The sequence below is a fragment of the Rhinolophus sinicus genome, linkage group LG14 (genome assembly GCF_036562045.2).
Source record: "Rhinolophus sinicus isolate RSC01 linkage group LG14, ASM3656204v1, whole genome shotgun sequence".
NCBI lineage: Eukaryota > Metazoa > Chordata > Mammalia > Chiroptera > Rhinolophidae > Rhinolophus > Rhinolophus sinicus.
In genome coordinates, this window is record NC_133763.1 from 38151332 (window position 1) to 38164433 (window position 13102).

Here is a 13102-nt window from a genome sequence, read left to right on the forward strand (position 1 = left end):
AAACTCAACAACAAAAAAACAAACAGTCCAATTAAAAAATGGGCAGGGGTCTTGAACAGACAGTTCTCCCAAGAAGACATACAAACAGCTAATAGATACATGAAAAAATATTCAACTTCACCAGGTAATAGGGGAGTACAAATCAAAACCACAATAAGATACCACCTCACACCTATTAGAATGGCTATTACCAACAAGACAAGTAATAACAAGTGTTGGAGAGGTTGGAAACAGGAACCCTCATACACTGCTGGTGGGAATGTAAATTGATACAGCCACTATGGCAAATAGTAGGAGGTTCCTCAAAAAATTAAGAATAGAATTACTATATTACCCAACAATCCCTCTTCTGCGTATCTACCCCCAAAATCTGAAAACACTTATCTGGAAAGATATATATAACCCTATGTTCATTGCAGCTTTATTCAGGTGGCCAAGGCATGATCAGATAAATGATCAGATAGATGATCAGATAAAGAAGACGTGGTAATATACACAATGGAATATTACTTGACCATAAGAAAAGATCAAATGCTACCATTTGCGACAACATGGATGGATTTTAAGATTATCACGTTAAGCAAAATAAATCATACAGAAAAAGTCGAGGACCATATGACTTAACTCATATGTGGGATATAAAACTGAAAGCAACAAACGAACAAGATGAACAAATAAGAAAGAAAAACTCATAGACACAGACAACAGTTTAGTGGTTACCAGAGGGTAAGGGGGAGAAGGGGTGGTAGAAGAGGGAAAAATAAGTCAAATATATGATGATGGAAGGAGAACTGACTCTGGGTGGTGAACACATAATGCAATATGTAGATGATGTATTATGGAATTGTACATTGAAACCTATATAACTTTACTAACCAATGTCACTCCAATAAATTTAATAAATAAAAAATAAAGTAACATTCTTGTGAATAAATTTAACCAAGTAAAAAATATGTACATAGGAAACTATAAGACATTGATAAAATAAATTCAAGTAGAAGACACAAATAAATGGAAAGATATTCCATGCTCATGGATTAGAATAAAAATTGTTTAAATGTTCATAGTGCCCAAAGCAATCTACACATTCAGTGCAATCCCTACCCAAATTCCACTAGCATTTTTCACAGAAACAGAAAAAAAAAAAAAAAAACATAAACAGAAAAAATATCTTAAAATTTGTATGAAATAAAAAAGACCCTGAATAGCTAAAGCAATATTGAACAAGAAGGGACATCACACTTCCTGATTTAAAACTGTATCACAAAACTTTAGTAATCAAAATAGTATGGTATTTTCATAAAATCTCACACAGACCAACAGAACAGGTAACCCAGAAATAAATATATTTATACATGTAGACTATTGACAAAGGTGCCAATAATGCAAAACAGTATTGGAAAAACTAGATATTCATATGCAAAAGATAAAATTGGAAACTTATCTTACACCGCACACAAAAATCAACTGAAAATGGATTAAAGACTTAAGTGTAAGATCCGAAACAAAAAACTTCTAGAAGAAAAAATAGGGAAAAATTTTCTTGACCTTAGTCTTGGCAATAATTTTTGGATATGGCACCAAAAGCACAGGCAAGAAAACAAAAATAAACAAGTGGGACTACATCAAGCTAAAGAGCTATTACCAAAAAACATTTAAAAAACCCCACAAACAAACAAAAACCTGTTACAGCCATTGTGGAAAACAATATACATAATAAATAAAAAAATTAAAAATAGAACTACCATATGATCCAGCATTCCCTTTTCTGGTTATACCTCCAAAGGATCTGAAATTACATTTTAAAAAGGTATCTGCTCTTCTGTGTTCATTGCAGCATTATTTACAATACAAAGATATGGAAACCATCTAAGTGCCCAATGACAGATGAATGGATAAAGATGTGGCATATATATACACAATGGAATGTTATTCAGCCATTTGAAAAAAGGAAATCGATGGATAAACCTGGAGGAAATTATGCCATGTGAAATGAGCCAGACAGAGAGAAAAAAAAATACTGTATAGTATTACTTATATGTGGAATCTTAAAAAAAAAAAGTCAAACTGAAAAACAGAGAGTAGACGGTTGCCAGGAGCTATGGGGTGGGGAAAATGGAAATGGTGAGATATTGGTCAAAGGTACAAAAATTTTAGTTAAAAGTTGAATAAGTTCAGAGGATCTAGTATACAGCATAGTGACCATAGTAATTCTGTATTGTGTACTTGAAATCTGCTGAGAGTAAATCTTAAGAGTTCTGACAAAGAAGTTGAAAAAACCTTTTCTAAAGTGAAATATTATTGAAGTCTATGAATCAAAAGGGCTAACTTCATGAACTCCCAAAAAAGCAATGAAAAAAATGATTCAAAATGAAGTATTAGCACTCAGGCAGGCAAAAATAAAAAAAGTTACCTATGAAAGAACAAAAGTTGGGCTATCCTCAAATTTCTCTTCTGCATAACTGAATGCCAGAAGACAACACAGAATTTTAATGAAAAAAGTTTGTGAACTAAAAATTCCATATAAACCAATGTATTGTTCTAATATGAAAGCAACAGAAGGCATTCCTAGGTTTAAGTATTTGGAAAACATTGCAGCCAACCACTCTTCTTGGAAAAGAAAAAGAATCAATGGTCAATTCAAGTGATAAAAACATAAATCAAAATAAAAATACTAGTGATGAGCACTGAGACTACTTAAAGGCAGTAGGCTAACCCAACTGAATACAAACCCAAATAACCTCAACAACAATTGGCTGAGGACCTACTATGTACAGGAACTCTTCTAAGTATATGGCAAATAAAGTCATGGCTGCAATTTTAGATAGGTGGGCTCATGAAAGCTTTTTTAAGGAGCAGAGACCTGAGTGAAATAAGAGAACAAGGCTTTTAAAAGTCTCAAAGAAGAGTTTTTGGAAAGTTCTCAGTACCAGAGGTAGGAAAGAGCTTGTCCTGTTCTGAGAGGCAACTGTGAAAGAAGTGAAGTGAAAGGGAGAGTTATAGAGAAGTTTGCAGTAGAGAAATACTCAGCGTCTGCACAGCATTGGGCAATTCAATCATGCAAGGACTTTTGATTATATTCTGTGGCAGTTGGAACACCAATGCAGAGATTTAAACAGGGGAGGGATAGGATCTAACTTAGCTTTGGAAAGGATGGAGAGTAGAATGGTGTTTGCCAGCACTGTGGGGTGGGGGAAATGAGGAGATGTTGGTCAAAGGTACAGACTTATACTTATAAGATGAATAAGTCTGGGGAAGTAATGGACAGCATGGTGACTAAGTTAATAATACTGTATTACATACATGAAAGTTGCTAAGGGAGTACACATTAAATGTTCTCACCACAGAAAGAAATGGTAATTATATGAGGTGATGAGGCGTTATCTAACCCTACTATGGTAATCATTTCACAGTATATGAGTATCAAATCATCACGTTGTACACCTTAGAATTATACAATATTATATGTCACTTATATCTCAATAAAGCTGGAAAAAAGGATCACTTTACAGCTTTATAGTAGGTAATAGACTATAAGGTGTCAAGAAGATTAATTAGAAGGCTATGGCAGCAATTGTCTCCATGATCTCACATTAATATAACAAAGACTGAAGCTTCTTGCAGGAAAGGTGAGACAGGCATTTTAAGTTCTTTAGTGTGCCTAAGGTAGGCTACAATAACTGTACTGTGATAAATGGAGAAGTATGTGTTCAAGTAGGCATTTTATAAGCTGCAGTAGAAGTCTAAGTAGAATTTAAAATAGCCAGCCTAAATTCCAAATAACTATTACAGACAAAAGTACACCAAACATGAGTCCTATCTTCAAGTGCCCGCAGGGGCTAAGCTACTTGCAAGATTGGTTAAATTGGGCCACTGAAGGCCAGTTAGGGGAAGGGGACAGATTATGTCGAACTGGGCAGTGCCCCTGCTCCTCCAAAGCAGGAGAAATTACTCAGCTGCACACAATGTATTGCCATATTTCACTGTTTATCAAGAAAAGATGAAACTCTGAATTTTAATGTGAAATTTCCAAATTTCTGAGACACAATACAACACAATCCCCCCATCAACCTTCTCTAATTGATTAAATTTTTAAATTAAAATTTATTGGGGTGATAATGGTTAGTAAAATTGCATAGGTTTCAAGTGTACAATTCTGTATTACATCATCTATATCACATTGTGTGGTCACCACCCAGAGTCAGTTCTGCTTCCATCACCATATATTTGACCCCGTTTACCCTTATCTACCACCCTCTCCTCCCTTACCCTCTGGTAACCACTAAACTATTGTCTGTGTCTATGAGTTTTTGTTTCTTTATTTGTCTTGCTCCTTTGTTGCTTTCAGTTTTGTAATCCACATATCAGTGAAATTACATGGTTCTTGACTTTTTCTGTCTGATTTATTTTGCTTAGCATAATAATCTCAAGATCCATCCATGTTGTTGCAAATGGTACTATTTCATCTTTTCTTATGGCAGAATAGTATTCCATTGTGTATATATACCAAAACTTCTTATCCAATCATCTATTGAAGGATACTGTGTTCTTGGCCACTGCAAATAAAGCTACAATGAATATCAGAGCACATATATCTTTCTGGGTAAATGTTTTCAGATTTTTTGGTATACCCAGGAGAGGGATTGTTGGGTCAAATGGTAATTCTCTTCTTAATTTTTTGAGGAACCTCCACACTTCCTTCCATAGTGCTGCACCAATCTGCATTTCCATCAACAGTGTATGAGGGTTCCTTTTTCTCCACAGCCTCTCCAACACTTGTTATTATTTGTCTTGTTGATGACAGCCATTCTGACTGGGGTGAGGAGATATCTCATTGTGGTTTTTATTTGCATTTCTCTGATGATTAGTGATGTTGAGCATCTTTGTATATATTAAAAGTAGAAAAGAATGTTAAGTAGAAGAGTTAAGACTTAGTTCTGTAACTTTATTTGATACACTCATATTGTTGTGCTTCTTTAATGTTTTTAGTGTTTGCCAAATCAGTTCTAGATAGTGAAAAACAGAAAACACTAAGAACATCAAAGAAGGACAACAATCTGAGTATATCAAATAAAGTTATAGAACTATGCCTTAACTTTTCTATTTAACATTCGCTTCTACTTTTAACAGATACAGGGGATTAAATTCTTTAATTATTCTTAAAAGAACTAGCATACTGAGTTTTTTAAATTTATTTATATTTATATGTACTCCACTCATTTTTTTTAAAAAAAAGAGGTGATTGAATTCAATTATTTTACTGCTATGACATTCACCAAAAACAAAAGGTTAAAAATAAAAATATGCGTAAAATTAAACTCAGTGCTAAGAAGGCCCTGGAACCGTACTAAAAGATATATTTTTTGTCAAGATCAGTGAACATCACAAGTAATTGTTCACTCATCAGTGAGCTACTGGATAAGATGATCCAATACATCAGTAATCACAAAACTCAGAAAAAAGGGATTTGAAGCACATTATAAACAACTAGTACCAGCAAAAGAAAATAATCATAGCTAATTAGCCAAATGAAAGGAAGTGGTCTATTAAGGGCAACTGATTATTGAGTTTTACTTGTGGTCTTGAGAATGGCTTCTGTGCATGGAAAGATAATTTTCAGTTAATTGAATTATTTAAATTAATATCAATTTTTTGAAGTTATAAAATCAAAAACCTTCCCACCTCCTATGTTTAAGGCTGTAATAGGTTAAATAATGCCCTCCCTAAAGATAGCCATATCCAAATTCCCAGAATCTATGACTATGTTATATGTCATGGCAAAATGGACTTTGCAGATGTGATTAAATCAGGGACTTTGACATGAAAAGATTATCCTGTATTAATCAGGAAAAGAGTATCCTGATATAATCAAAGGGTCCTTACAAGAAGGAGGCAGGCAGGTCAGAGTCAGAGAAGCATCTACATAGGAGGACAGAAACAGGGTTTGTAGTCAAAGAGGGAAATTGAAAGATGCTGTGCTGGTTGGAAGGTGAAGAGACCAAGAACCACGGAATTCAGGTGCCTCTAGAGGCTGGAAAACTGAAGGAAATAGATTCTCTGACCATCAAGACCTTCCAAAATAAAGGGTCTCTCCTTCCTTTCTGCACTGTAGACCTTCCTGGAGTTCTTGTCTTTGACCAACTCAACCGAGTACCATAAAATGAAGAGGAATCAGGAAAACATGTCTAGATTTAGTAACAGTAATGCCAGTTTACAACAGATAATCCAGTATACATTTTTGTGATACAATATGTTTATTTACCGATTACTTACTTTTATAAATTTGAAATGATATTCTTTGACTCCCAGATATTTCAGATGCAGTAACAGACGTGCTCTACACTTCTTCCCCTTTTCCTATCTCATTTTGTAAGTGGTCAACATTTTTCCAGTGTTAGAGCATAGAACATTTATATTTGGTTTGTCACTCTCAGCTCCATATTTTCTCTAATCTTGGTCATAAATAAAATATATTCAAAGTTCACGACTTTGCCATTGCTTTCCAGGTATCCTTAGTTTGATTGACGTTTACCTGCAAGCAGTTTCCTCAACAAGGACTTTAGGGAGCAATAATCCCTGAGTGCTGTGTGTTCAAAACAATTTGTTTGTTGAATTCTCACTTGAAGCACCATTTGGCTGGACATATAATCCTTGGCTTATATGTTTTCCCTTGCCTATCATGTCAACATTGCTCCATTGTCTTCCAATGCTGAATACTGATAAAATATGAAATTTGGTTGATATTTTTTTCTCCTTTGAGTGACTTGATATTTTGGCACAGCTTTGCAAAGGATTCTTTCTTTAAGGACAAATGCTTTTTCAAAATATATCTCATTATTGATCCTTCTGGTTCAAATTGCCCTGACATATGGCATGTCTTTTCAAAAAAGTAGATCCAAGTCTTCTTTGATCTCAAGAATGTTTTCTTGAATTATATGTTTCTATATTCTGTTCCATTATTTTGGCTTTCTTCTTAGGAGACTCCAATTATGTGCATTTGATCTCCTTTGCCTTTTTTCTGTATCTAACTATTCCCTTTAATCTTTTTTTAATTCCCCTGTATTTCTATTCTATTTTGATCACTTTTTCATTTGATACTCTAGATCGCTTTCTGTATTATCGGCAGTGTTTATGTTGCCTGATGCTACTTCCAACTTGTCTTCAGTTTTGTGCCTTATTGTTTTCATTGTTTCTACTTTTTTCCTTAGTCAGCCAATGTACATTTCATTGTCTCCTGTTTTCTCACCATATTTTCCCTAAAATCTTGTGTTTTAACTTTGGGATCTTCCTTCATAGAAGTGATTATTTTATTTTTGTGTTTTTAGTTTTTAGTTCATGGTAAAATATTTGTTCAGAACTTTCATCTGTTCTTTCTCATTTTGTGAGGTGTCCTTTGGGAAAGTCTTTCCTACTGTTTTCTTCTAGTAGTTTTGTGTCAATTTTGAGCCAGCTCTAATTTTACCTCTTACTATGGAATTAACTAGATTTTTCTTGCCGAGCTATGGCAGAAGTTTCCTTCAGAGAGTACGGTTTTACTGGATTTTCTAAGACATATCACCACTTATCCATTATTCTATTCTATACATTCTCTCATGCACTTTGGCCTGTTAGTTTCCTCACTTTCGGCTTTTTCTTCCCCAGATCCCATAGCCCTGGTTTCATGTCGGCCTTTTCTGAGATCTGTAGCTCCTGAACCACTTGCTGTTCACTTTTTTCTATGTGAATTGCGCTCCCTTGCAATCTGTTCAGCTTTATGCCAATCTTAGTTGCTATTAGCAGCCTTTATACCTAAAAAAAGAAGAAAAAACCTATGGGGGCATGTCTGCTTTCTAGTTTCAACATAAAAGGTAATTGCAGGATTTGTATTTGTCTTGTTTTCATAAGACATATTAGAGAAAAATGGGAAACAGTTTAAGACCTCATTCACTAGAAGAAATTCCATTTTTGTTCTTGAAGTACAATAGTTTATTAAAAAAAAAAAAAAACAAGAAAAAGCTTTATGTTCAGTAGCCTATGATGAAATTTTCTTGTATACTATGAGCTCTTTTCATCTTAGAATCATTTCTTTCCTAATTTGTTCTTGATATATATTTTAGAAATTATCTTCTGTTCTATTGAGTTCCTTTTTTATAAAATACATGCATTGCATTTATCTCAACCTTTCCTTCACATCAGTATTTTAATTTTCATTATTACTGATACTGCATCTTATTACTTTTAATTCATTTACTTCGGTCATAATAATGTTGTTTGTAGCCTCAATTTATTTCTTGACCTTTGTAATGGATGCAGTGATATACCACCCAGATTGCCTCTTCATGACACAGGTGTTCAGTTGGCAGGAGCATTGATTGATAATGGCTCACAACTAAATTTCTCTCTGAGAATTGCCAATGAGAGTTTTGTCAAACAAAGTTGCATGCCTCCCCTCCTCAAGGACAGTCCATTATCAAATGACTGGCCCATGAGTGCCATACACAGACTTGATCTCCTCGCCACAATTCAGGACAACTTCAAATGGTCATTCTAACTCTAGAACTCTCTATCAGATTGCACGGCAGTTTAACTTCTCCCCCTTCCCAATCCTGCTTCCCTTGTTCCTTAACATACCTTGTTTTCAAGAGGATTTGTAGCAGATTAGAGACAGCCACACATTCTTTGATATTCTTCCCAACAATAGTTACCTATTGGTGTATGTTTCTTCCCCTTGAACCCAGGCTGTCCTAAGACTAGTTTGACTAACACATTGCAAAGGACACTGCCAGTCTAGGCCTAGTCTTTAAGAGGACTGAGAAATTTAAGAGGTCCTGAGATTAAATGGAAAGAGAGAGGAGCTCAGCTAAACTAGCTTTGTAGTCCTCTCTGCCAGGACATCTGGGATATTCAGACCAGTCCAGCTGCCAGCTGAATATACCCCTAACTGACTATTGTCAACTCCACATGAAGCAGAAGACTCACTCAGCCAAGATCTGCCCATATTCCTGACCTATATGACTGCAAGATACAATAAAATGGTTATTTTTCTTAGGTCATTAAGTCTCTTTTGTTATGTAGCCATAGATAACTCAAGCCACACTCCACAATAAATATCTCACGCTCACTCTCCATTTCAGAGCCCATACCTGAGAAACAAAATGTAAAACAATTGATATGAGGAGTGGTCCTAAGAAGCAGACCCTAAAATGGGTTTGTAGCAGGATCACCATTGGCTGGCTGGCAATGAGGTCACCATCACTCATGGTAAGTGGACAGCTGATGGCTCCTGTTATGCTGTGTCAGTGCCATTGGTAAAATTTGTACCAATGATGAACTGGGATGGAATACCAGATGGCGGGGTGCACTAGCAGTTTCGGTGTTGTAGGTATTGGGAGATGCAGTGGGATTGGGAAGAACAAGGACTACAGAATCTGATGAGGATTGCTGGGTGATACTGATGCACCAGTGAAAGACATAAAACGCTAAGGGTTATGAATCAACAGCTGAAGGCAAAATGTGAATTGAGGGCCTTGTTTGTATCATATAAAGAGTCCCTTATTTTCTATCATGGGAACGCAGAAAAATACCACAGAATGAGGCCTAGAACTTAATTATAAAGGAATCAGAGGTCAAGGGAAGTTTACATTGTCAAGTCCAGCTAGTCTATTATGCCAAAGTCAGGTCCTTAATTCGAGGAATGTAAGACACAGATTTGGAGTGAACTCTCAGGACTGATGCAGTTGAATACACTGAATCCCCAGATTCCTCTGAAATATCCTGCAGAAGTGGCCCACTCCTCCCAATTAAAGGCTAGCATCTTCCGTGTTCAAGATGAAACAGAAAAATGTGTCTTGCAAAACAATATGTACCTATAGGAGCATCTGTCCCCACCTCTCCTTTCCTTCATTTGATCAATAATTTCCATCAAGTCATTCAGCAGGAGAAGTAGTAAGTAGCAGGACTGCTAAGGGATGAAGGGAACCATAAGCCAATGCATGTAATGGATACACTACAATGTATGTAAAGATACTGAGTATGCAATGGATACATAGCTTTTTGAAACCAGAGCAATCCTGAGATGCAGGATGATGCAGGAAGAAACCTGGGCAAGAACCCTGGGAAACTATGTTAACACACTGTTTAGATGGCTCTTGGAAGCTTAGAAAAAGTAAATAACCCATACTAAGTGATGTAGAAATGCTAGAGCTACCATAGCAGATGGTGAAAAAAGGGATCAAAAGGCTCAGAGAAGTGGGCCTGCTAGAGTGTATAAAATACATGAGACCACAAATTCACTAACCATCTATGTTCTGTGAGAGGGCACCATTTATTGAAATTATAAAAGTGAGAAGCCACCAACATTACTGAGAAACTCAGCGGTAGCTGTTATCTATAGCCAGGTTTGATGTAGATCTGGAATCCTGATATCAACATAGATGACAGGATCCCAAAACTATAGAGTCCAACTGATATTAACTAAAGGTAAGAAGCAAGATGAGCATATGTATCATAAATGCAAGAAGATCTGAATGGAAATCAGATGTTCCAAGAGATAAGATAGATATGTAGCCAAGGGGGACAAAAAAGAAGTTATTGCTGAGTTGATTCAACAAAAAGAAAACAAGGATGGATGAGCATGAGTCTATGGAAACTTTTCAAGTATAATGACCATCACTTGCCCAATTTCTGAATATCAACCATTTCTCAGACTGAGAGTCCAATGAATGTAGGAGAGGCCAAATACCCATGAGGAAGAACCCTTAAATACCATGCCAGTGTGTTCTAACGATTCCCCCAGAGAATTCCCAAAGAGAACCTATGACTATTAAATCAAGTAACCAACCGATGTAGAAAGATAACAATTAATTCAAAAGAAGCAAGAAAAAAGCAAGAAAAGAAAGGAAAGTCAGGAAAAATGAAATGTTAGAAATAAATTTTAAAAATATTAGTGATTATAGCAAATGTAAAATGGACAAAATGTTACAATTAAGTCAAAATTTATCACAATGGATTAAAAAAACTAAATCCAGATACAGCCTACTTGTGAAAGCTACATTTAAAACATAAGGTCACAGATACTTTGAAATTGAAGACCTGATAAAAGATATACCAGGTTCATACTAATAAAAGTAAAGATGGCACAGCTACATTATCAGAAAAATAAACTTCAAAGCAAAAAGCATTGTCATGGATGTAAAGGAAAACTCCATCATGACAAAAATCTCAATCTTCCAGGATGAGGCAAAAATTACAAACTTGAATATACCAGAAAACATATCCACAAAATATATGAGGACGAAACAGGACATAACTATAAGGAGAAACAGATTAATCCAGTCTCATACTGGGAGATTTTAACATATTTCTTCTCATAACTTCTACATTCAACAGGAAAAAAGAATAGAAAAGATCCAAAAACAGTTTGAAATAGTGAGCATACAGTGCACCCAACAGTTAGAGAAAACAGGTTTTTTTAACACTTATGAAACAGTTACAAAACTGGATGACAATCTAGCAAGGAAGAAAGTTTCAATACATTTTTTTTTCAGATTTACAATCTGTATTTACAATGTAGCTAAGTTGTAAACCAATAATCAAAAGAAAAAAAATGAATATATTTGGAAACTAATAGGTATATTTCAAGAAAACTCATGTCAACAGAAAAATTAATAAACAGGCTACAAACATAGCAAAACCTCATCAAGAAAATGAGAGACGGTACAAATGAATACATTAAAAATGAGACAGGAACAAAATATAAGAGATGGTACACAAATGCAAAAGATTAGAAGATAATGTAAATGAAAAATATCATTGAAAAAAATATTTGAAATGGTCTCTTCTAGAAAAAATTGTCCCCAAAGAAATTGAAACTCTGAATGGGTATTTGACCTGTATAAGCATTGAATCTGTGGTAAATTTGCTCACAATGAAAGGAGAAATTGAGAGTTGGACCGTACCAAATATAAAAGGGACACATAACTGAAATTTTTTTTAAATTAAAGTTTATTGGGGTGCAATTGTTAGTAAAGATACATAGATTTCAGGTGTACAATTCTGTATTACATCATCTATAAATCCCATTGTGTGTTCACCATCAAGAGTCAGTTCTCTTTCTATCACCCTATGTTTGATCCCCTTTACCCACGTCTACCACCTCCCTCCCCCCTCACCCTCTGGTAACCACTAAACTGTGTCTATGAGATTTTGTTTCTCAATTGTTTGTCTTGTTCTTTTGTTGTTTTTGGTTTATATACCACATATCAGTGAAATCAAATGGTTCTCTGCTTTTTCTGTCTGACCTTTTTCACTTTCCATTATAGTCTCAAAATCCATCCATGTTGTCACAAAGGGTTATATTTCATCTTTTCTTTCTGCTGAATAGTATTCCATCGTGTATATATACCACAACTTCTTTATTCATTCATCTATCGAAGGACATTTTGGTTGTTTTCATGTCTTGGCCACCGTAAATAAAGGTGCAATGAACATTGGAGCACACGTGTCTTTATGGATAAATGTTTTCAGATTTTTTGGGTAGATACCCAGGAGAGGGATTGCTGGGTCATATGGTAATTACATTCGTAATTTTTTGAGAAACATCCACACTGCCTTCCACAGCAGCTGCACCAATCTGCATTCCCATCAACAGTGTATGAGGGTTCCTTTTTCTCCACAGCCTCTCCAACACTTGTTACTGTTTGTCTTGTTGATGATAGCCTTTCTAACTGGGGTGAGGTGATATCTCATAGTGGTTTTTATTTTCATTTCTCGGATGATTAGTGATGTTTAGCATGTTTTTCACGTCTATTTGCCACTTGTATGTCCTCTTTGGAGAAATGTGTCTTCATGTCCTATGCCAATTTTTCAATTGGGTTGTTTGTTTTTTTGTTGTTGAGTTGCATGAGTTTCTTGTGTATTTTGGATATTAGCCCCTTATGGGAGGCACTGTTTGCAAAAATCTTCTCCCATTCAGTTGGTTGCCTCTGTATTTTGTCGATGGTTTCTTTTGCTGTGCAGAAGCTTTTCGGTTTGATATAATCCCATTCATTTATTTTAGCTTTTACTTCCATTGCCTTTGGAGTCAAATTCATAAAACGCTCTTTGAACCCAAGGTCCATAAGTT

At 35.3% G+C, this 13102-nt stretch overlaps 1 protein-coding gene and 1 long non-coding RNA gene across 3 annotated transcripts in view; both read right to left on the bottom strand.

Moving 5' to 3' along the window:
* LOC109459349 (zinc finger protein 42 homolog) overlaps positions 1 to 7662 on the bottom strand; it is a 28654-nt gene extending 20992 nt beyond the window's left edge. Inside the window, 1 exon segment of the mRNA XM_019753723.2 lies at positions 7621 to 7662. Within this exon segment, the coding sequence (XP_019609282.2) occupies positions 7621 to 7662 (42 nt within the window).
* The window catches only part of LOC141568678 (uncharacterized), a 201321-nt gene that overhangs the window by 105680 nt on the left and 82539 nt on the right, over positions 1 to 13102 (bottom strand). The window lies entirely within an intron of this gene.